The sequence below is a fragment of the Sturnus vulgaris genome, unplaced genomic scaffold, assembly GCF_052056855.1.
Source record: "Sturnus vulgaris isolate bStuVul1 unplaced genomic scaffold, bStuVul1.hap1 Scaffold_194, whole genome shotgun sequence".
NCBI classification, from domain to species: Eukaryota; Metazoa; Chordata; class Aves; order Passeriformes; family Sturnidae; genus Sturnus; species Sturnus vulgaris.
The window spans coordinates 2,692,864-2,716,836 of NW_028276164.1; the positions used below are offsets into that span (position 1 = coordinate 2,692,864).

Sequence of the window (23,973 nt, forward strand, 5' to 3'; positions counted from 1 at the left end):
TGCTGTTGTTCCTTGCATGGGGGTCCCCCGTTTTGGGGCCATCCCCCCTGGAGCAGGGTGTCCCGGCTTGGTGCAGCCCCGCCCCTCGGGCAGCGCTGAGCCAATGAGAGCGCGCGGCGGTGATGACGCAGCAGTGTCCAGGCAGAGCCGCAGCTCCCAGCGTTGCCCACCTGGAGCCACCTGCGCCCGGCCCGGGCCCCAGCGCCCCCCGGCAGGGGAATTTGGGGAGGTGGGAGGGGGGGAGCGCCAAGGCCGGGCCCTCCCGCGCTGTGGTGGCGTTTTGGAGGTTTTTCCAGGCACAAGATGCCCAGTGACTTCTTGAGATGAACCTGGGCAAGGAGAAACCCCCAGCCTAAGGCCCTCTTCTCTTTTGTTTTCCTCCAAACCAGGATTTGTCATTCCCAAGTCGTGGATGGATGGAGGAGGAGGACAAGTCCCAGGGATCCCACAGGAAGAGGGGCTGCAAACCCAGCCCAGGGAGCTGCGAGGAGGAAAGACCCTCCCTGAGCCGGGAAGGCGGCCGGAGATCCAGGGAGAGCTCAGAGCTGATGGAGAAGCCTCGTGGAGGGGAGAAGCCCCACAAGTGCTTGGAATGTGGGAAGGGTTTCAGCTACAGGTCCCATCTGACCCAGCACCAGAGGATCCACACTGGGGAAAAGCCCTACAAGTGTGGGGAATGTGGGAAGGGTTTCAACTACAGTTCCAGCCTGATGCATCACCAGGTGGTCCACACAGGGGAACGGCCCTACACCTGCTTGGAATGTGGGAAGAGCTTTCAGTGCAGCACCAACCTGAGATACCACCAGCGCATCCACACTGGGGAGAGGCCCTACGAGTGTCCCAAGTGTGGGAAGAGGTTTCAGAGAAGCTCCGATTGCCTCAAACATGAGCGGATTCACACAGAAGAGAGGCCCTTCCGCTGCCCCGACTGCGGGAAGGGATTCAAACGCAACTCCCATCTCACTGTCCACCGGCGCATCCACACTGGGGAGAGGCCCCACGAGTGTCCTGAGTGTGGGAAGAGCTTCTCCAGGAGCTCTCACTTGACCCGACACCAACAGAGGCGCCACTAAGGGAAGCCCTGTGAGTGCCCCGAGTGTGGGAAGAGCTTCGTGCTCTGCTCCAGCTCCATCCCCCATGGGAGGATCGGTGTTGGATGATCCCCAGTGACCCCCGTTGGGCAGAGCCCTGGTGATCCGTGGTCCCGGTGATCCGTGTTGGGTGGAGGGAAGGGGTTGGAGAGATTTCTTTCCCTTCTCCTCGTGTTGCTGTGATTTGGTTGATAATAAATTCCCTCGCTGTGCCCAGGCTGGCTCTGTTGTTCCCGTGCCGGTGCTCGGGGCGGGATCTCTCCTGTTCCTTCTCTCAACTCCCGGGCCTCTCCTCAGCCAATCAGAGAATGCGATGAAGAAGATTCAGCCAATCAGAGAGAGCAGCTGTGATGACTCACCGGTTGCCGGGCAGACCCGCAGCACCCAGTGTTCCCCACCTGGACCCCACCCTCCCCCCCAGCCACGATCCCCCCGCGGGGTTCCCCCAAGTCCTTTCCCAGTCCCTCCCCCCAGTAAACGGAACTGGGTCTAATTGGGAAGCTTTATTGGGGAGGGGGGACATGACCCCTGGGACCCCCCCCCACCTTCTTGTACAGGTAGAAGCCGAGCCCCAGCTCCAGGAAGACGAAGCCCAACACGGAGCCTCCGATCCCCATCAGCACCTTGCTGCAGGCGGCGTCTGGCAGCATCTCTGGGGATCCACAGGGGTCAGGACCCTCCAGACCTTCCGCAGCCCCTCTAAGCACCTTCCTAGTCAACTCCTGCCCACCCAGGACACCCTGTAACCTCCTCCCAATCTCTTCCCAGCCTCCTCAGGACCCACCAAAGCCCCTCTATTTCCACTCAGGATCCCATAACTCCCTCCTAGTTAACCTCCCCACTGCTCCAGGATCCCCAAACCCTCTCCCATTCCTTTCCAGGACCTGTCAGAACTCACCAAGGCCTTCCCAGTCTCTTCCCATCACAACCAACCTCATTCCAACCCTTGCTTTCCAATCCCTGATCTTGTTCCAGCCCCTCCAGGCTCACTCAGATCCTTCCCAGTTCCCCCCAGCTGATCCCAGTGTGTCCCCACTGTCTCCTAATGTCCCCTAGTTTGTCCATCTCACTGGGGCCTTCGAGCTCCCAGCCCAGCCCCAGCTGCCTGCTCTGCTCCGTGATGGATTTCTACGCTGCCAAGATCCAGGTGAGGTTTTTTCCAGGGCCAGCAGGAGCTCTCGGGCCACGTGGTGGCCACCGACCTCAGATGGCCTAGACCTGCTCCCCAACAGCCCAGACTGCTCAAGTTATATCATTACGGTAGTTATAGAATTATTTACATTATAAAATTACAATTGGGATTAGTTATAACTGGAAGGCCTCCAGGCCAGCTGTTAGCTACTACAGGTTTAGTGCTGGCCAAATCTTCCACTAGAATTATTTACTCATTTCCTGCTGTGAGATAAGATTAGGAGGAAGACAAAGCAGGCTCCAGTCTTAAAGGGTATAAAGAAAGGACTGTACTAACAGAACTAAAAGAATTATAAGAATCAGAATAAAACCTTCACAACACTTCTCCTCCCCCCCATACCTTCTTTTCTTTCCCACTGACAATGTGCAGGAACAATTCAGCCAGTTTACCATCTCTAAAATAGTCTTTTTCCAGTTCACTTAGGGAGAGGAGTCTCTCTTGTCATGCTATGGAGACTTCTCCACAAGAGACAATTCTCTCGTGGCTTCAAAGTCACAGTGCATCAGCTGCCCAGGAGAATGGAAATCTCATGACGGTGTAAAAGTTCCTCCCCTCGACCTACAGCTTTCCCCACAATTGTTTTTGAGGGCTCAATCTTTGGCTAATAGGGTACACTTTTAAGGATGAACTGTTCAGAAGCAAAAGTTCTCTTCATCTGTCTCTGAGATCATCTTCATCTCTGGGAACAGAGGTTCTCTTCTTCTTCCCTGGGGTAAAGGGTCTTCATCACTCTCATCTCTCTCTGTTCAAGCTACTTCAATATCTGCTTGTTCAGCATGGATGCTTTTGCTCATGTCTGCAATTTGAACACTTCATCCTCCACGTGCTTTTCAACAAGTTACAGGGAAATGGAGTCTGACATATCAACTTTATCTTTCCCATAGACTTACAAGAGGATTTCAGCCCAAGAGTGGGGCATCTCCTCAATCCCTCCCATCTAGGACCTGAATTCTACTTCTCTAACCTTGGGGTCCACATGTTGTTCCTCTACGTGTCTTCACTCTGTCCTGTTCTCTCACTCGAGAGAGAATTGAAGGTCTGCAAGTCTCATCTGTACAGTGAAAGAGATAATATCTTGTTCCAAGGCCTGCAGATAATCATATGATCCCTGCTAGGTGGTGGCCAGAGCTGTTTACAGTGGAGAATTCTGAGGGGCTGTGCCAGGATTTTTAAGGGGCCCAGCCAGGACAGTGTGGCTGCTCTGGCTGCACAGCTTTTTCAGTGGTTTAACAGGTTGTCAGTTCTCAAAACTAATCACTGATTAGATTTTGTCAGACATGGAGGAAGCTCTTAGCAGCTTCTGTCAAAAAAAATCATTTCTGCGGTGACTTCTTCCCTCCTCACAAAATGTCAAATGTGCAAAACCAGCACAGAGGGACCCCCTTTCTGTTGTGAGGTCTCATGTTGTCACCCTTGGCTCCATGAGGCCCTGTAAAGTCAAAATGGATCCTTCATTCCAGGAGACCCCAAAATGTCACGATGATCTGTGGACACCATAAGGCCCTGAGGCATCACAATGGCCCCTTGGTTCCAAAAATCCCTGCAGAACCATAGGGGCCTCTGGATTCCACAAGACTCCAAAGTGTCACAGAGTCCCCAAATCCTGAAAGTGTCACAATGGATTCTTGGATTCAAGAGACTCCACAGTGTCACAGTGTCCCCTCAGTTCCATGAAGTCGCAGAGAACGACAAGGCCTTGTGGGATCACAATGGATCCTTGGTTCCATGAGGCCCCACAGAATCACAGGGGCCTCTGGATTCCACAAGACACTGGAGTGTCACAGTGTCCACACAGTTCCATGTGTCTCCTGAGTGTCACAATGGCTCGAGGGTTCCATGTGTCCCCTCAATGTCCCAATGTCCACACGGTTCCATGTGTCCCTTAAGTGTCACAGTGGCCTCAGGGATCCATAAGTCCCCTCAATGTCACAATTGCCTCATTGTCCCATGTGTCTCCTCAGTGGCACAATGGTCCCACACTTCCAAAAGGCCCTGAGGTATCACAATATCTCACAGTTCCATGTGTACCCTGTATATCATAATGGCCCCATGGTTCCATGTCTCCCCTCAGCGTCACAAGGGCCCCACAGTTCCATGTGTCCCCTCAAAGTTACAATATCCCCAAAGTTCCACGTGTCCCATTAGTGTCACAATGGCCCAGGGTTCCATGTATCCACTCAGTATCACCATGGTCCCACGGTTCAAAGAGACCCTGCCATGTCACAATGGCCCAATGGTTCCATGTGTCCCTTCCTGTCACAATGGCCTCAGGGTTCCATTTGTTTTCTCAGTATGACACTGGCCTCAGGATTCCATGTTCCCCCTCAGTGACACAATGGTCCCAGGCTTTCATGTGTCCACCAGTGTCACAATGGCCCCACAGATCTGGGAGGTGCTGCAGTTTCTCAATGGCCCCACGGTTCCATGTGTCCCCTCAGTGTCATCATGGTCCAACAGTTCCAAGAGCCCCTCCTGTATCACAATGGTCAAATGGTTGTATGTGTCCCCTCATGTCACAATGGCCTCAGGGTTCCATGTTTCCCCTCAGTGACACAATGGCCCCAGGCTTTCATGTGTCCCCTCAGTGTCACAATATCCGCACGGTTTCATGTGTCCCCTGAGTGTCAAATTGGCCCCAGGGTTCCATGTGTGCCCTCAATGTCACAATAGCCCCACGGTTCCATGTGTCTCCTAAGTGTCCCAATGGCCCCACAGTTCCAAGAGTCTCTGCAGTGTCACAATGGCCCCACGGTTCCAGGAGGCCCTGAGGTGTCGCAGTGACCCCACGGTTCCATATGTCCCCTCTGTGTCACAATGGCCCCAGAGTTCCCTGTGTCCCCCCAATGTCACAATGTCCCTACAGTTCCATGTATCTCCTCAATGTCACAATGGCCCCAGGGTTCCATGAATCCCCTCAGAATTACAGTGTCCCCACAGTTCCATGTGTCCTCTCAGTGTCACCATGGTCCCATGGCTCCAAGAGACCCTGCCATGTCACAATGGCCCAACGGTTCCATGTTTCCCCTCATGTCACAATGGCCTCAGGTTTTCATGTGTCAAAATGGCATCATGGTTCCATGTTTCCCCTCAGTGTCACAATGGCCCCAGGCTTTCATGTGTACCCACAGTGACACAATATCCGCACAGTTCCACGTGTCCCCTCAGTGTTGCAATGGCCCCACTCTTCCAGGAGGCTCTGCAGTGGCACAATGGCCCCAGTGTTCCATGTGTCCCCTCAGTGAGACAATGGCCTCAGGGTTCCATATGTCCCCTCAATGTCACAATAGCCCCAAAGTGTCATGTGTGCCCTCAGTGACACAATGGCCCCACAGTTCCACCTGTCCCCTCATTGTCACAGACGAGCAGCACTGGAGTGGGAGCAGCACCACTGGAGGGGTTGCAGCTGCACTGGAACAGGAGCAGTGGCTGTGGAACAACAGGGGAGAAGCTGTGGAACACAAGTCTTGTGAGGAGCAGCTGAGGGAGCTGGGAATGTTTATCCTGGGGAAGAGGAGGCTCAGGGGAGACCTCATCACTCTCTACAACTCCCTGACAGGAGGGTGCAGCCTGGTGGGGGTCAGGCTCTTCTCTTAGGGAACAGGGACAGGACAAGAGGAAACAGCCTTAACTGCACCAAAGGAAGGTTTATCCTGAACATTTGAAAAAATTTATTCACAGAAAAGGTGATTGGGCATTGGAATGGGCTGCCCAGGGAAGTGATGGAGTCACTTGTAATTGGGTAACTGCACCACCTAATTGGTGGTTTGTCTTCATTTTCTTTTGTTTTTAGTCAAAGTCAGGATTAAAACCACGAAGGAGTTGAATTTCCTCGAGTTTGGGTTTGGTCGTTTAAAAAAATCTTATCTAAAGTACAGAGAGTTCGGCAACACTTCTCGCTAACAGCTAAAAGTGAGCAAAATGGAGGCGAGTTGAGCTAGGTACAAGGTCTTCCAAAGCTAAACAGTTCAATTAAGAACTAAAACCTATATTATTTATACTTTTGACTCAATAACCAACCTCCTCTGACCCAGAGTGCAGCACTAACTGTCCAGCCAGAAACGACTACCTGAAACCATGAAGAAGAAGGAAGAAGACAGAAAGGAGACGACACCCCAAATCCTCCATCTTGTCTCATATCTATTACTATATTATAAAACCTTCACATTCCAAACCCTTCACCATGTGAAATCACACACTTCTATTCCAATTGCACACCTGTGACCTTAACTCCATCACTCAAATTTGGAAGCCTTCTCCAAGGCCTCCAGTCAAAAGCAGGGTTCTCCTGGGGTCAGTGCCAGAAAGCACAGAAAGTCCAAAACTCCCAGGTTTCTGTGACCAACAGATCTGGAACATTCCTGACCCCATGGAAGCTCCCGGAGCAGTTCCTGACCCCATGGAAGGACCTGGAGCAGGTCCGTACCCCATGGAAGGATCTGGAACATTCCTGATCCCATGGAAGCTCCTGAAACAGTTCTTGACCCCATGGAAGGTCTTGGAGCATTTGCTGACCCCATGGGAGCTCCAAGAACCTTCCTTACCCCATGGAAGCTCCCAGAGCAGCTCCTGACCCCATGGAAGCTCCCGGAGCAGTTCCTGACCCCATGGGATTTCCTGGAATGCTTCCTGACCCCATGGAAGCTCCTGGAACATTCCTGACCCCATGGAAGCTCCTGGAACATTCCTGACCCCATGGGATTTCCTGGAATGCTTCCTGACCCCATGGAAGCTCCTGGAACATTCCTGACCCCACGGAATCTCCCAGAGCCATTCCTGCAGTTCCTGACCCCATGCCAAGGGAATCTCTCCCCGGGGAGCTGTGGCACAAATGAACCCAAGCCTGGACCCCTCACTCTGCTCAGGGTTTATTGATCATTGCAGGGACATTCCCGGGGTTCCCAGGGCTCGGGGCTCCTCCAGGGATGGGATCTCCTCGTGCCGCTGGAGGGGGCAGCACTCGGGGTCACCATCGGCTCCATCCTAAAAGCCAGAGGCCAAAGCGTGACCCCCCCGTGCCCCCGGGGACAGCAGAGGGGCCTTGTCCCCTCCCCTCCCCGGCAGGAGCAGGGAATTGGGGCCTGGCTCACCTGGAACAGGACTCGGCTCCTCGGATCCAGGTGAGCCCCAGATCTCCTCCCCCCGGGATGCCCCAAACCCTCCCCGAGCCCCTCCCGGCCCCCCAGAGCCCCCCAGGCACAAAGACAGCCCTGGGGACATCTCTGGCCATTGTCCCCTGCACACGGAGCAGGGACAGCCCCCTCGGTGTCCCTCTGCTGGCCCCGGGCTCTGCCCACCCCAGGGGGCTGCAGGGTCCCCCCAAAGCCCCCCAGGAGCCTTTGGGGGGCTGCAGACCCCCTGAGATTGCTCACCACAGCATCCCGAGGGGCAGCCACCACGGGCTGGGGACAAAGGTGGGGTTAGGGCGGTGCTGGGGGACACTGGGAGGCACTGGGGCACCCTGGGGTGACCCCAAGGGCCGTGGACGTGCCAGGGGAGGGTCTGGGCCCCACAGAGCTCCGGGTCCTCACCTCAGACCTCTTCACTGGAAAGGCTCTCACTGTTCCCTGCAGAGAGCCCAAGGGACGTCATTGGGGTGTCACCTGAGCCAGTGACGTGTCCCCAATGACAGTGAGCTGTCCCCAAACCCAGCGAGGTGTCCCCAGTCCCAGTGAGGTGGCCCCAGTCCCAGCGAGGTGTCCCCAGTCCCAGTGAGGTGGCCCCAATCCCAGTGAGGTGTTCCCAGTCCCATTGAAGTGTTCCCAGCGCCAGTGAGGTGTCCCCAATCCCAGTGAGGTGTTCCCAGTCCCAGCGAGGTGTCCCCAATCCCAGTGAGGTGTTCCCAGTCCCATTGAGGTGTTGCCAGTGCCAGTGAGGTGTCCCCACCCCAGTGACCTGTTCCCAGAACCCAGTGAGATGTCCCCAGTCCCAGTCAGGGATGGGAGGGTCGGGGTGAAGGGGGGCCCACAGTGATGGTGAAATGGGGGAATTGGGAACCCCATGGGATTGGGACAGAGGCTGGGCTGGGGCTGGAGGTGTTGGGGGGTGGGGGAGAAGGAGGAGGACGAGGAAGAAGAAAGAAGAAGGAATTTAAATGGGAGGGACACAGCCTGAAACATGGGGTGGGGGAGTGGCAGGAGAAAATGGGACAGGGGACAAAACCTGAGGGATTTGGGCGGGGCATTGGGAGAGAAGGGATGAGAAAGTGATTTGGGGACATCCCATACGTGGGAATGGGAAAGGCCAAGGGGGAAAGAGGGTGGGAAATGGACGGGGAATGAGGCACTGTGGGGTTACTGGGGTAACTGGGATGACGGGGATTGCAATGGTTCCCTCTCTGGGAACAACTGGGGTGCACTGGGGTGGGTGGGAATAAAATGGGGTGCCTCTCAGGGAAGCACTGGGATTTACTGGGGAGCACTGGGGGGCAATGGAGGGAGACCTGAGGGAGGAGGTCTGGGCCCAGAATTCCCAGTACTCACCTTGCTCCTCCTGGCTGTGGCTTCCCCCTGCGGAGAGACAGGGACACATCAGCGGGGTGTGCCCAGCCCCAGTAAGGGATGGTGTGCACAAACTGGTTCCCCGTTCCCACAGTGAGGTGTCCCCAGTCCCAGTGCTGTGTCCCCAGAACCCATTGAAGTGTCCTCAATCACAGTCAGGTGTCCCCAGAACTCAGTGAGGTGTCCTCAGTGCCCGTGAGGTGTCTCCAGTCTCAGTCAGGTGTCCCCAGTCCCAATGCGGTGTCTGCAATTCCAGTGACCTGTTCCCAGAACCCAGTGAGATGTCCCCAGTCCCAGTCAGGGATGGGAGGGTTGGGGGGAAATGGGGCCCTCAGTGATGGTGAAATGGGGGAACTGGGGACCCCACGGGATTGGGACAGGGGTGGGGAAAGGCCAGAGGTGTTGGGGGGTGTGGGGGGAAGGAGGAGGACGAGGAAGAAGAAAGAAGAAGGAATTCCAATGAGAGGGACACGGAGCCTCAAGCATGGGGTGGGGGGGTGGCAGGAGAAAGTGGGACAGGGACAAAACCTGAGGGATTTGGGCGGGGCTTTGGGAGCGAGAGGACAAGAAGGGGATTTGGGGACATCCCATACGTGGGAATGGGAAAGGGCAAGGGGGAAAGAGGGTGGGAAATGGACGGGGAATGAGACACTGTGGGGTTACTGGGGTAACTGGGATAACGGGGATTGCAATGGGGCCCTCTTTGGGTTCTACTGGGGTGCACTGGGATTGCAATGGTTCCCTCTCTGAGAACAACTGGGGTGCACTGGGGTGGGTGGGAATACAATGGGGTGCCTCTCAGGGAAGCACTGGGATTTACTGGGGAGCACTGGGGTGCAATGGAGGGAGCCCTGAGGGAGGAGGTCTGGGCCCAGAATTCCCAGTACTCACCTTGCTCTTCCTGGCTGTGGCTTCCCCCTGTGGAGAGACAGGGACACATCAGTGGGGTGTGCCCAGCCCCAGTAAGGGATGGTGTGCACAAACTGGTTCCCAGTTCCCACAGTGAAGTGTCCTCAATCCCAGTGAGGTGTCCCCAGTGCCAGTGAGGTGTCCCCTGTCCCAGTCAGGGATGGGAGGGTTGGGGTGAAATGGGGCTCTCAGTGATGGTGAAAAGGGGGAATTGGGGACCCCACGGGATTGGAACAAGAGTGGGGAAAGGCTGGAGGTGGGGGTGGGGGGAAGGAGGAGGAAGAAGAAAGAAGAAGGAATTCCAATGAGAGGGACATGGAGCCTCAAGCATGGGGTGGGGGGGGTGGCAGGAGAAAATGGGACAGGAGCAAAACCTGAGGGATTTGGGCTTGGCTTTGGGAGTGAGGGGATGAGAAGGGGATTTGGGGATATCCCATACATGGGAATTGGAAAGGGCAAGGGGGAAAGAGGGTGGGAAATGGACGGGGAATGAGGCACTGCGGGGTTACTGGGGTATCTGGGATAACTCGGATTGCAGTGGGGACCTCTCTGGGAACAACTGGGGTGCACTGGGGTGGGTGGGAATACAATTGGGTGCCTCTCAGGGAAGCACTGGGATTTACTGGGGAGCACTGGGGTGCAATGGTGGGAACCCTGAAGGAGGAGGTCTGGGCCCAGAATTCCCAGTACTCACCTTGCTCTTCCTGGCTGTGGCTTCCCCCTGTGGAGAGACAGGGACACATCAGTGGGGTGTGCCCAGCCCCAGTAAGGGATGGTGTGCACAAACTGGTTCCCAGTTCCCACACTGAGGTGTCCCCAGAACCCAGTGAGATGTCCCCAATCCCAGTGAGGTGTCCCCACCCCAGTAAGGATTAGGGTGCACAAACTGGTTCCCAGTTTCCCCAGTGAGTGCCCTTCCATTTCCAGAACTCACCACGATGATGGAACCACCCCCTGTGTCCACGTCCCGGGGGGCCGTGACAAGGGGAGCTCAGGACTGGGCCTTATGGGGCAGGAGGGAGACAAGGGGGTCCCCAAATCCCCCAGCCCACCGCTGCCCCCGAACCAAGGAGGAAAATCCCAGAGATCCAAACCCAAAGGATCTCCTGCTCACCAAGAGGAGGGAATCCTGCCCCGGAGCCGGGGTCGTGCTGACAAATCAAACTCCGTCCGACATACAGAGAGCATCGTCTGCCAGGCCAAGCGTCTGCCCGGGGGCACAGCAGGATGGAGAAGAGCAGGGCCACGCTGAGCACAGCCACCTTCATCTTCCTCTCGCACTGGGCAGCGCTGGCTGAGGCTGCAGCAGGGCAGGAGCACCTTTATCCCTGCCGGGACTCCTCCCTGCGCCCTCCCTGACAGCCCCCAGGCCAAAGCCCGGCTTGGCACAGCCCCCAGCCCTGGCCACAAGCCCAGCCCTGGCACAGAGTCCATCCCGCCTGTGGCACGGATCCAGCCCCGCTCCCCGCATCCCTGCAGCTTCCTGCACGGGGCAGCTGCCCCTGGAGGGGACCGGGCACCCGGGGGGCCGAGGGGGGCAGGCAGGGATCCAAAGGCAGCTGGGGACCCTGTGGGGACACCCCCACTCCAACACAATCCATCCTCCAACAGCCCCCAGCCCCACACCCCCCATCTCCCGGGACCCCTCCCCTCCCAGAGCGTTCCTTGCAGGACACCCCGGAGCTGAGCCCAGCCCCAAACCTGGAGTGTCAGAGCAGGATTGTCCCTGTTCCCACTGCAGCCCCTGGGCTCATTGGGGCTGCACTGACCCCTCTTCCTGGGGCAGCAGCACCCCGGGATCAGGGAGAAGGGGCAGGGGGAGCACAGCGGGGTCAGGGGCCATGGCAGCAGCTGGGGGACCGGGATCTCCAGTCCCTGCAGGTGCCCTGGGGAGCACTGGGCAATGGTGGCACTGGGACACCGGGGCTGGCCTTGTGGCAGTGCTGGGCTGGTGGCAGTGCCCGGCTCCAGCCCATTCCTGTCCCTGCAGCCCCAGACTGCTCCAGGCCCCCAGGGGAAGATCCCCGGGCAGAGCCCCTGGCACAGCCACGGCCACCGTGTCCTGCTGGATCAGCCCAACCCCGCTGTGCTGAGCTGGCCCAGCCATCGGCTCCCAGGGGCTCTGTGCCCAGCAGGGCTGTGGCTCCAGACCGGGCTGGCACTGGGACACAGCTCCCGCAGCTCCCCTGGCCCCAGGGATGGCCCTGCCCTGTCCTGCCCTGCTCCCAGCGCTGGCCCTGAGCTGGGGCTGACCTTCCCAGCCCAGGGTCCTGCACTGCTGTCCCAGCTCAGAGGCCCCTGTCAGGGTCACCCCGAGGACACAGATCAGTGACAGTCCCTGCCAGGGCTGCCACGAGCTGCCAGTGCCTCCATTCTCCACTGACATTCCGTGGCATTTCCAGGACATGTTCCCTCCTCACGGGACACTGACCTCACAGAAGGGACCTGTTGTGGCACAGGTCAGAAAATCCTTCAGGCACCTGACTTGACTGTTTGTGTTGGATTTTCCTGCAGAGCCAGCAGTGACCTGGAAGATTTTCCTTTTGCCTCTTGGTGCTTTGTGCCTCCTTTGTTGGAGAACTGAGGAGCATTGATCCTGGAGGGGCCCAGGGACATTTCCAGCCCCTGGACACCTAAGGGGCCATTCCAGATGTTCCCAGCTGTGGGTTCATGAACTCTGCACCTACTTGTTCCTGTTTCCGAATCAGCAGCTCACTAGAACATGGAAAATTCCCAAATTCCCAGTTTGGTGTATGATGGAGAGATGGGTTAGAGAAATGATCAGGGGGGTCTGAGGTTTAGTTGATCTGTCCTCGAGTGGTTCCTTCCTCTCCCTGGGCAGGACTGTGAGCAACCTTGGAAATTTCTGATTTTTCTGTCATCCTGTCCTTGGGATTTCTTCCACAGTCAGGTTCCAAATCAGTTTCTGGCCTGCCCATTCTCCCCAGGCTGGGACCACAGGGAGGTGTTGTGGTGGTCACAGGGGATAAAAGAAGAGCCTGTTCTCCCCATATTTACATCTCCCTTCCAAATTTCCCAGAGCCCTCCACTTGCCAGACTCCCTCAGTAGCTGTGGTGTGGGGGAGAGGCGGGGACACAGGACAGGAACAGGGGGTCTCAGTGCTGTTGTACTGGTTTGGCTGGGATAACTGGCTGGTGAGCAGTTGCTGGCCATAGCAATGCCTTTCCAGGTCTCCCCATCAGTTTCCCAGCTGTGCCATGCTCCTGTCCCTGCTGGAATCCTGACAGGTGGGTTTGGGCTGCAGTCACTGTGCTCTGTGGGGGCTTTCTGGGTAGTGCTGTAAAATCCTGGCCTTGATCTTTGTCAGGCATTGGAGCTCTGTGCTGGGCCATCCCTCTGCTTTGGGGATGGAGACAATTCCCAATTTCACTTTTTTTGCCTTTTGTCCTCCAAGATGTTTTCAGCAGAGGACACACAAGAATAGCACCTGCCCCACCTGTGCCTCTGTCATAGGTGTGCTCTCCCTGATTCCAACAATTCCTCAGTGTCCTGAACATCCTTGTGAAGCTACAATCCTCCTGGTGGTGCTTCCCAAGAAGAGTTTCCCAGGTTTTCCTAAGGCTCACCGACTCTTTAGGGAGACCCCCAGGGATTTGCCCCGTCCCAAAGCAGTGCAGTCGTGGCTGACAAGGTGGGCAAACACAGGCAGGTCCCTCTGAAGGTTGTCACCTCCAACAGTCTGAGACTTCAACCTGAGCGAGTTCAGGAGGGAGGGAGTGTCCTGAGGTTCAAACCAAGGGAAGGAACCCCAGCACCAACTCTGTGTGACACAGCTGGGCCCATCCTGCCCCTGCTCCACATCCAGGGAGGGGAACAGGGCAGCCCTGGATCTCCAGACACACAAACACCAGACCATGGCCCTTGGCTGCACTGGCTGCCCTTGGAGCCAGGAAGGATCCATGGAAACAGAGGCTGACTTGGGAGAGATGCAAAAAGATTTCAGCCACTCTCTGGGAGAGCAAACCATCAGCTGGTTACTCCAATGCCAGATACCGGGGCCAAGAGTTAGGAATTCGAGGGGATTCCTTGCTGGGGATATGGGCATTGACAGTGGGGTTGGGAATGGGGCAGCAGTCCTCAGCCTCCAGAAGCAGCTCCTGCTCACTGGGAAGGACAGGAATCTCTTTGAGCAAGATCTTGTGAGCCCCTGATGAGGGAGGTACCCAGGATCTGAGGGAATCACCTGTGGGGGAGGCAATTTACAGGAACCTGGAGAACAAGCAGCCATCCCAACACCTGGATGGAATCCTGTACGTGCTGTCCATGCAGAGAGAGTTTGTGCAAAGTGCACTGACTGATGGTGTTCACCAAGAGCGTGGGGACAATGAGCTGGACAGGCCACCCAGCTCCAGGAACTGGGCATGTCCAGCTGTGGAGAAAATGACCCAACATTTATTCCAGCTTTTAAGGAAGGATGTTTTTCCTGCTCCTACTGTCTCAGCTATGAAGAATTTCTGCTCAAGGGAGTGGTGCTGGTGCCACAGCCCGTGGGTCACCCCATGGTTCTGTCTGTGGATCAGGGGGTTGGACACAAGGAAGTGAGATGGGGAACCTCCCTGGAGACTGGAAGCTCGAGTAGAGAACTTGGAATGGGAAAAAAGCCAAAAAGCATTTCTCCAGGACAATCCCAGAATCCTAGGATCACTGTGGCTGGAAGAGCCCTCCAAGACCACCAAAGCCACCCTGTGACCAATCCCCACCAGAGCCCTGAGTGCCACTTGCAGGCTTTCCTTGGACACCTCTGGGATGGGGACTCCATCACCTCCCCTGGCAGCCCCTTTCAAGGCCTGACCACCCTTTCCATGAAGGAATTCCTCCTGATGTCCAGCTGGCACAGCTGCAGGCTGTTTCCTCCCACCCTGTCCCTGTTCCCTGGGAGCAGAGCCCGACCCTCACCTGGCAGTCCCCTCCTGTCAGGGAGTTGTGCAGAGTGAGAAGGTTCCCTCTGAGCCTCCTTTTCTCCAGGCTGAGCCCCCCCGGCTCCATCAGACACTTCTGGTGCTCCAGCACCTTCCACAGCTCCGTTCCCTCCCCTGGACACGCTCCAGCCCCTCAATGTCTCTGTGGCCATGAGGAGCCAGCCCTGGACCCAGCCCTCAAGGGTCCCCAGCAGTGCCAGCACAGGGATTGTCACTGCCCTGGTCCTGCTGCTGCCCCATGGCTGGGACAGCGCAGGTGCCCTTTGCCTCTGCCCACCTGGGCACACCTGTGCTCATGTTCACACACTGCCACCAGCACTCCCAGGACCTTTTCCAGTTTTCCAGCCTGTCTGCCCCAGCCTGGAGCATTCCATGGGGTTGTTGCGACCCCAGTGTGGGACCCCACACTTGGCCTTACTGACCCTCACACTTTTGGCCTCAGCCCATCGATCCAGCCTGCCCAGATCCTTCTGCAGAGCCTTCCTGCCCAGCAGCAGATCCACAGTGCCACACAGCTTGGTGTTTTCCATGAATTTGGTACTGGTAGACACAGTCAGCCCTGAGCCCTGAAGTGCTGATCTGGAAAAAGGAGCCCATCAATCCAATGCTGGGGTCATCTGGAATGGCCCCTTAGGTGTCCAGGGGCTGGAAATTCATCTCCTGAGCAGCTTCACCTCCATTGTGCCCCTCCAGGATCAACGCTCCTCAGTTCTCCAACAAAGGAGGCACAAAGCAGCAACAGGCAAAAGGAAAATCTTCCAGGTCACTGCTGGCTCTGCAGGAAAATCCAATGCAAACAGTCAAGTCAGGTGCCTGAAGGATTTTCTGACCTGTGCCACAACAGGTCCCTTCTGTGAGGTCAGTGTCCCGTGAGGAGGGAACATGTCCTGGAAATGTCACGGAATGTCAGTGGAGAATGGAGGCACTGGCAGCTCGTGGCAGCCCTGGCAGGGACTGTCACTGATCTGTGTCCTCGGGGTGACCCTGACAGGGGCCTCTGAGCTGGGACAGCAGCGCAGGACCCTGGGCTGGGAAGGTCAGCCCCAGCTCAGGGCCAGCGCTGGGAGCAGGGCAGGACAGGGCAGGGCCATCCCTGGGGCCAGGGGAGCTGCGGGAGCTGTGTCCCAGTGCCAGCCCGGTCTGGAGCCACAGCCCTGCTGGGCACAGAGCCCCTGGGAGCCGATGGCTGGGCCAGCTCAGCACAGCGGGCTTGGGCTGATCCAGCAGGACACGGTGGCCGTGGCTGTGCCAGGGGCTCTGCCCGGGGATCTTCCCCTGGGGGCCTGGAGCAGTCTGGGGCTGCAGGGACAGGAATGGGCTGGAGCCGGGCACTGCCACCACCCCAGCACTGCCACAAGGCCAGCCCCGGTGTCCCAGTGCCACCATTGCCCGGTGCTCCCCAGGGCACCTGCAGGGACTGGAGATCCCGGTCCCCCAGCTGCTGCCATGGCCCCTGATCCCGCTGTGCTCCCCCCTGCCCCTTCTCCCTGATCCCGGGGTGCTGCTGCCCCAGGAAGAGGGGTCAGTGCAGCCCAATGAGCCCAGGGGCTGCAGTGGGAACAGGGACAATCCTGCTCTGACACTCCAGGTTTGGGGCTGGGCTTAGCTCCGGGGTGTCCTGCAAGGAACGCTCTGGGAGGGGAGGGGTCCCGGGAGATGGGGGGTGTGGGGCTGGGGGCTGTTGGAGGATGGATTGTGTTGGAGTGGGGGTGTCCCCACAGGGTCCCCAGCTGCCTTTGGATCCCTGCCTGCCCCCCTCGGCCCCCCGGGTGCCCGGTCCCCTCCAGGGGCAGCTGCCCCGTGCAGGAAGCTGCAGGGATGCGGGGAGCGGGGCTGGATCCGTGCCACAGGCGGGATGGACTCTGTGCCAGGGTTGGGCTTGTGGCCAGGGCTGGGGGCTGTGCCAAGCCGGGCTTTGGCCTGGGGGCTGTCAGGGAGGGCGCAGGGAGGAGTCCCGGCAGGGATAAAGGTGCTCCTGCCCTGCTGCAGCCTCAGCCAGCGCTGCCCAGTGCGAGAGGAAGATGAAGGTGGCTGTGCTCAGCGTGGCCCTGCTCTTCTCCATCCTGCTGTGCCTGCCGGCACAGAGCGAGGTGAGGCTCCAAAGGCACGGGCTGGGCTCAGGTCTGAGGGCTCTTCCCAATGCAGGGGCTCCGCCGGGCTCCCCGGCCCCGGGCCGTGCCGCTTTCTCCTCGCCACCATTGCCTCTGTCCTTCCCCTTGCCGCAATTCAACTCCCGCTGCCAGAGCCCGGCTTCCCCACGGATGCTCGGACCCGGCTCCTCCCTGCGAGGGCCCCAGAGCTTTCCTGTGCTGCTATCCCCAAATCCCGTCCTTTTGGGCCTCCCCATCCCATCCCATCCCATCCCATCCCATCCCATCCCATCCCATCCCATCCCATCCCATCCCATCCCATCCCATCCCATCCCATCCTCTTGATCCCCTCGGGCATCTCCCCAGCATCTCCTCTGTTGCCCACACAAGAACAAAGGCCAGTCCCAAACTAGGCTGAAGTGGGACCAAGAGGTCCAAACTCATTTAAGTACAGACTAGGCTGAACTCGGCCAAACTGGGATGAACTGTTCCAGTCCCAAACCAGGCTGAGCTGGCACAAACTGGGAAATGCCTCCCCCTCTGCCCCTGGTCCCCTCAAGCCCCCAGATGATTCCCAGGGTCTTCTTTCCAGTCTTTGCCCTCAGTTCATTGCCTTTCACCCTGCAGTGATGTTCCCAAATCCCCCGGCACCCCCTGCTCAGAGCAGAGGACAGCCATGGGTGGGAGGTGGGGGGCTGGGGACTCCTGTGTCCCCCCAGCCCCTCAAGGGCCAATCCTGACCAACCTTTGCTCTCTTTGCCCAGGCCACCTTTGATGGCAGTGGTGGAGCTATATGTGCTGGGGTAAGTCCTGGAGCTGGGTTCACCAGTGTGGGAACTGGGGGGAAGTTTGGTCACCCCCAATCTTTACTAGGACTGGGGACACCCCAGTGACATCTCATGCTCTCTCCACAGCGAGTTGGTGGCATTGCTGTTGGCGATGTGAGTATCCTGAATTTTTCTGCTGAACCAGAGCCTCCCCTCTCATGGCCATGACCCTCCAGGCCATCCCAGTGCACCCCAGTGCGTGCCTGTACATCCCAGAGCTTCCCAAGGCTGCCCCTTCCCCAGGGTCCCCATTGTATTCCCACCCATCTCAGTGCACCCCAGTCACCCCAAAGATCCCCATGCCCAGTCCACTTCCTCTCCTCTTTCCCTCCACTCCCTTCCCTTTCTCATTCTCCATGACAGTATCCCCAAATCCCCCTCCTGGACTCCCAAAGCCCCTCCCAAACCCAACAGTTTTGGTCCTCTGCCCCTGCTTTCCCCTGTCCCCACCCACCTCCCACTTCAGCCCCCATGTCCCCCCACTGGAATTCCTGCCTCCCCACCTGCATTCCCCCATTCCCATCCCTTCAACACCCCAGCCCCATCCCCTGGGTCCCCAAACTCCCCCCAGTTCAGTGTCTTTGGGGCCCTCACATCCCACTCCATCCCCTCCTCCTTGGAGGGCCCAAGTTCCCCTCGCTCTCCTCGTCTCCATCCCCACCGTGGTCCCTGCAGGAACAGGGATCAGGTGAAACTGCCTGGAGTGGGACTGGGGGAGCAGAAGGGATTTTCCCCCTCAGACTGGGGACAGCCACGGGGCGTGGGGACACCTGTGACCCGCTGAGTCCCACAGGGGCCATTCCAGACTAAACCTTTGCTCTCCATCTGCAGACAGTCATAGGAGGAGCTGCAGGTGGATGCATTGTGGTAAGTCCTGGAATTGGGGCACCAGTGTGGGAACTGGGGCCCAGTTGGGTCCCCCCGTGCCTTGCTGGGACTGGGGACACCCCAGTGACCAGTGACATCTCCCCATCTCTCTGCAGAAGAAGAATGGCGTCCAACGAGTGAAGAGGTCTGAGGTGGGTACCCGCAGTTCTGCTGTGCCCAGAGCTTCCCCTGTCCTGGTCATCACCCCCAGTGCACCCCAGCACACCCCACTGTGCCCCAGTACACCCCAGCCTACCCCAGTATCTCCCAACCAGCCCCAGTATCCCCCAGTGTGGCTCTAACCCCCCCTTTCTCCCCAGCCCCTCGTGGCTGAGCAGGTGGAGCTTCTGCGGGAGTGATGCCCGGCTGCCCCTCTGGATGCCCTGGTGAGAAATCTTGGGGGTTCTCCAGCCCCACAAAAGATCCTCGGGGACCAGGGCAGATCCCTGAGCCCTGTGGGGTGGGCAGAGCTTGGGAAAGTCAGAGGGACATGGAGGAGGCCGTCCCTGATCCATGTGCTGGGGTTAGGTGGACAGAGCTGTCCCCAAGGCTTTCCTTGCACTGGGGGGCTCTGGGGACACCCAGTGTCCCTGTGGAGCTGCAAGGGCTCTGGGAGGTTTTGGGATATTCCAGGGTGAGAGGCTCTGGGAGCCCCATGGATGTCAGGAGCCAAGTCCAGTCCCAGGTGTATCCGGGGCTCCAAATCCCTTCTCCTGCTGCAGGTCCCTGCAAAGAGAGGGGTGGGAACAAGGTTCCTCTCGTGTCCCAGTGGACACGGGTGTCACGACTTGGGTCTTTGCCTTTCAGGTCTGGAACTGGTGATGACACCCAGGGCCTGTCCCCCTCCAGCAGCATGAAGAGATGATCACCTCTGGATAATCCCCCTGATCCCCTGGGAGCCCTGGGAATGTCCCTGGAATAATCAATAAACCCCTTCAGCAAAACAACTCTGTGTATGCACGTGTGCCTGTTCTCATGTCTCTGTCTGTGTTCCCCTGTCCATGTGTGTCTTCCCACATCCATGTGTGTTCCATGTCTATGTGTATCCATGTGTGCTCCGTGTCCCTGTGTGTTCCCACATCCCTGAGTGTTCCTGTGTCTCTGTGTGTTCGTATCTCCATGTGTGTTCCCATGTCCGTGTTCCGTGTCCCTGTGTGTTCTGTGGCCCTTGCTCAACCCTGCGAGTCTCCAGTCCCTCCCCCACCATGACCAGAGTGACTCCAGGGGCTCCCAGGGGTCTCTCTCTCCCCTCCCACCACTGTGTGCCCTGGGCAGGGCAAGCTGGGACACCCTGGAATGTCCCCCTGGAGCTGGGAGGGACGAGGGGCACCCAGAGCAGCCTCTGGAGCCCCCAGGGTTTGGGGCACAGAGGGAAACAGGTTCTGCCCAGGGCTCTGGGAGCCCCATCCCCAGGGAGCACAGGTTGGGCTCGGGGCAGGAGAGGATCATGGCCAGGAGCCTGGAGCCCTGGCTCCTCTGCTCCGTCTGGGAGTGACAGAGCTTCCCTGGCCAAGGATCAGCACTCGTGACTTCATGGCTGTTGGCAGTGAGGGGGTTAAGGTCACTTGAAGAATCTTGGGCTGTTCAGATCCCATCCTTGAGGTGCCTCTGCCCAAATTCAGGGGCAAATGGGACCAAAGTCAATAGTCTGGAATTTACTGAACAATAGAATGCCAGGGAGAGAAAGGAGGAAGGGCAGGAAGAGAGGGAGAAGGGAGGGTGAGAGATCAATCAGAAGGTCAGCACCACCCATGGATCCAGCAGTGTCCTGTTGGTCCTTCTTCCCCTGGAGCTTCTGGGTGGTGGGGGGTCCTGAGGTAATTCTGAACTTCTCCCTGTTTATCCATTTTAGCAAACTCAGGAATCAGTGCTCATGGGCTACACCCCTCTCTAATGCCATTGGTTTAACGATTCCCTGGCCTTGGGTGCTGATTATTCCAGGCTCAGGCTGACTCTTCTGTTCAGCTGGAGGTTTCTGGGCTTGGTGGTGGCCATGGATCAGTGGTCACCATCTGCCCCTCTGGAATTCCCTTTGACCCAGTCACAGCTGATTCCAGCACCAGTGCTGGGTTGGATTTCCTTGTCCACCACCAGGGTCCATTCTGATCCCCCAGCTTTGTTTACCTCCCCCAAGGTCCAAGATGGTCTGAGGACAATTGTCCCACCTTGATCTTACCTTAGGGTGCTCCATTCTGTGCTTGTCTCTTGGCAAAATCCCCCTGTGGGGACAATGTTTGGGATGGGCAACTGCTGCTCCTTAGTCCCAACACCAGTGGAGCCTCCCCAGCCCCCAGGAGTCCTGCCTGGGTGTCCCCAAGGTGTCCCCTAAGTGTTCCAGCCCAGTGACCCCCTGGTGACCCCCTCCAGCCCCACTTCATGCAGCTCCCAGAGCACAGCGAGGTCTTTGAGGCTCTGGACTGTGACATCTTTGAGGCTCCAGAGCCGATGGCGCTGCCAGTGCTGGTCCCCATCGAGATGTGAAATGCCCTCAATAAGGAGCAGGGGTGGCCTTCATCATCACCATCATCTTCATCACCACAACCACCCACATCATCAGCCTTATCCTCTGCAACATCATCATCTTCATCTTCATCACCCACACCGCCATCATCATCTTCCAATACCATCAACCTCCATCATCATCACCACAACACCAACAGCACCATCTTCATCATCACCTTCATCTTCATCACCCACACCCTTGACACCATCACCCTGACACTGCTCACACCATGTCCCCACAGCCCCCTGTCCCAGCATTCCCAATCCCCCTGTTCCCATGGGCCCATGTCCCACCTGAACCCTGCCCTCTGCTCATGGGTCACCTCCATGGTCACCTTCACGGTCCAAGGTCACCTCCAGCTCTTCCCTGTCCCCACTCTCTCACTTCCTGTGTCCCTTCGACCATCTCCAGGTGCTCTTGACCATCTCCATGCCCCCACTACCATCTCCCTGTCCCCTCCTCATGTCCCACCACCACATCCTGTTCACCTTGAACATCTCCATATCCCCCCTCATGTCCTCCCCATGTCCCCACCACCTCTCCACATTTCACTGCCCATTTCTGCATCTCAAATTCTGTCTTCCTGTCTCCTCCACCTCCTCCCTGTCCCCTCCACATGTGCCACCACCATGTCCAGGTCACCTCCACGATCTCCAGGTCTCCTTGACCATCTCCTCCTGGCTACCATCCCCATCCCCATGACCCCACCACCATGTCCATGTCCTCTCCAGGTCCCCAACTCCATGTCTGGGTCCTCTCTTGTCCCTGCCCCCACTGTCATCTCCATGTCCCCTCTGCTGTCCCCTCCACCATGGCTCAGCCACCCAAATCTCTTCCCTGTCTCCCCCTCGCAATGTCCCTCTGTTCCCCTCTTCTCCCATCTCCATCTTCTGTCCTCAGCCCAACCTTGTCCAACCCCTCAGCCCCAGCCCCGCCCAGAGGAACACCCCTGGTACTGTCACCACACCCCTGGCACTGTCACCACACCCCTAGCACTGTCACCACACCCCTGGCACTGCCACCCCACACCCCTGACATTGTCACCATCACACCCCTGGCACTGTCATCACACCCCTGGCACTGTCACCACCCCCTCTCCCCCCCACGCCTTGTTTTCCCTTTCACATCCCAGTGTTCCTATCACAGCTACTGCGGGAACACCCCTGTCACTGTCACCTCCTGTCACCCCCATGTGTCCATCACCCTCGATGTCTCTGTAACCCCTCCACGTGACACTGATGGGATGTGGCAGGGTCTGAATTAGGCGGGACAGGTTGGGGCAATCACCTGATGTCATCTGGTGTCACCCCAAGTGTCCCCCCCGTCCGTGGGGCGCCACCCAAGTGTCCCCAATGCCCTCGCCACGCTCATTTGCTGTCAATAAAGGGAATTTCCCCTCCCCCATCCCAAACCGCCTGCGGGTTTTTTGGGGGGTGGGGACCCCCAGGGCAGCCAATCACAGCCCAGGGTCGGGCATTGGGGCGAGGCGGGCCACGCCCCCCCAGGTAAGAACCCCCGAGCCCCAATTCGGGCTTCAGTCGCCTCCAACCCTGGACAGGTCAGTGGGGCGCCCCTCCCCCACCTGGGAGTCTCGGGAAGGGGAGGGGGGAGGGGTGGGTGATGTGGCCACTCCGGACCGGACTTTGGACGCCCCTGAGCTGGGGGGAAGGGGCAGGAGGGGGGAGAGGGACCCACATTTTGGGTGCCCATGGAGGGGCGGGACCCACATTTGATCTCCTTCCTGGACTCCCAGATCCATCCCAGGACCCCAATAACTCCCAACATACCCCCTGCACCCAAAAATATTTTCCAAAATCCCCTTAGGACCCCAATATCCCCTCCAAGACCCTCCTAGGACCCTCAACCTCCCCCCAGGAGCCGCCCAAAATCCCCTTCCCAGGACGCAATAACCTCCCGACAAGCCCTTCCCAGCACCCCAATATCTCTTCAAGGACCCTCCTGGGACCCTCAACCCCTGCAGCAACCCCTCAAAATTCCCCAAATCCTGCAAAGACCAACCCAAATTTCCCCCTCAACGCCTCAAAACCCCTCCAAACCCCCTCAACGCCCAAATATCTCCCTGAAAATCCTTCCTGCATCCCAATACCCTCTCACGGACCTTCTTAGGACGCCAACAACCCATCCCCAAGACCCCAAATCCTTCCCCACGACCCCAAATCCCTCTCCATGACCCCAAATCCCTCCCCAAGATCCTAAATCCCTCCCCACGACCCCAAATCCCAGTCCCGCAGCCCCCAAGCAGCGCCTCTGTCTCTCTGCCCAGGCTCCCCCGGACCATGTCCCGCTCGCCCCCGGCCCGCTCGCCGCCCCCCGCCCGGGGCTGGGCCCCCCCGCCCCCCCCGCACCGCCTGCGCTCCCTGGCGCGCTCCTGGCTGGACGAGGACGCGCCCTGGCCGGACGCGGCGGTGGCGACCGTGGGGGACAGCGCGACCCGAGCGCAGCTGCTCAGCAAGGCCGGGGGGCACTCGGGGGGTGTCCTGGCCGGGGCCCCCTTGGCCGAGGCCGTTTTCGGGGTGTCGGGGTGCCGGGTCACCTGGAGGGTGCCCGAGGGGGCGGCGCTGCCCCCCGGGCGGGTGTTGGTGGCCGAGGTGGAGGGTCCGGCCGCGGGGGTGCTGGCAGCGGAGAGGGTCGCCCTCAATATTTTGGGGCGCTGCAGCGGGGTGGCCTCGATGGCCGCGAGGGCTGTGGGGGTGGCCCGGGCCCAGGGCTGGGCGGGGGTCGTGGGGGGCACCCGAAAAACCACGCCCGGGTTCCGCTTGGCGGAGAAATACGCGCTGGGGGTGGGGGGCGCTGACCCCCACCGGGCAGGTTTGGGGGGACTCCTCCTCCTCAAGGACAATCACCGAGCGCTGGCGGCGGCAGCGGGGGGGCTCGAGCAGGTGGGGACGCCAAACTTTGTGGGGACAATTGGGGGGGCTTGAATTGGGGGCTTCTGGGTGTGGGGGGACTCCAGAATTTGGGCGGTAATGGCGGCAGGATCCCTGGATTTTGGGGAAACCCGGAGACTGGAGGAGCAGCACCCCAGTTTGGGGGGG

General features: G+C 58.5%; 1 protein-coding gene across 1 annotated transcript in view; it reads left to right on the plus strand.

Annotated features, from left to right (window-relative positions):
* The first annotated feature begins 10,695 nt into the window (after positions 1–10,695).
* LOC148218186 (uncharacterized) overlaps positions 10,696–23,973 on the plus strand; it is an 89,904-nt gene continuing 76,626 nt past the window's right edge. The window contains 1 exon segment of the mRNA XM_088157921.1: positions 10,696–10,911. Within this exon segment, the coding sequence (XP_088014047.1) occupies positions 10,696–10,911 (216 nt within the window).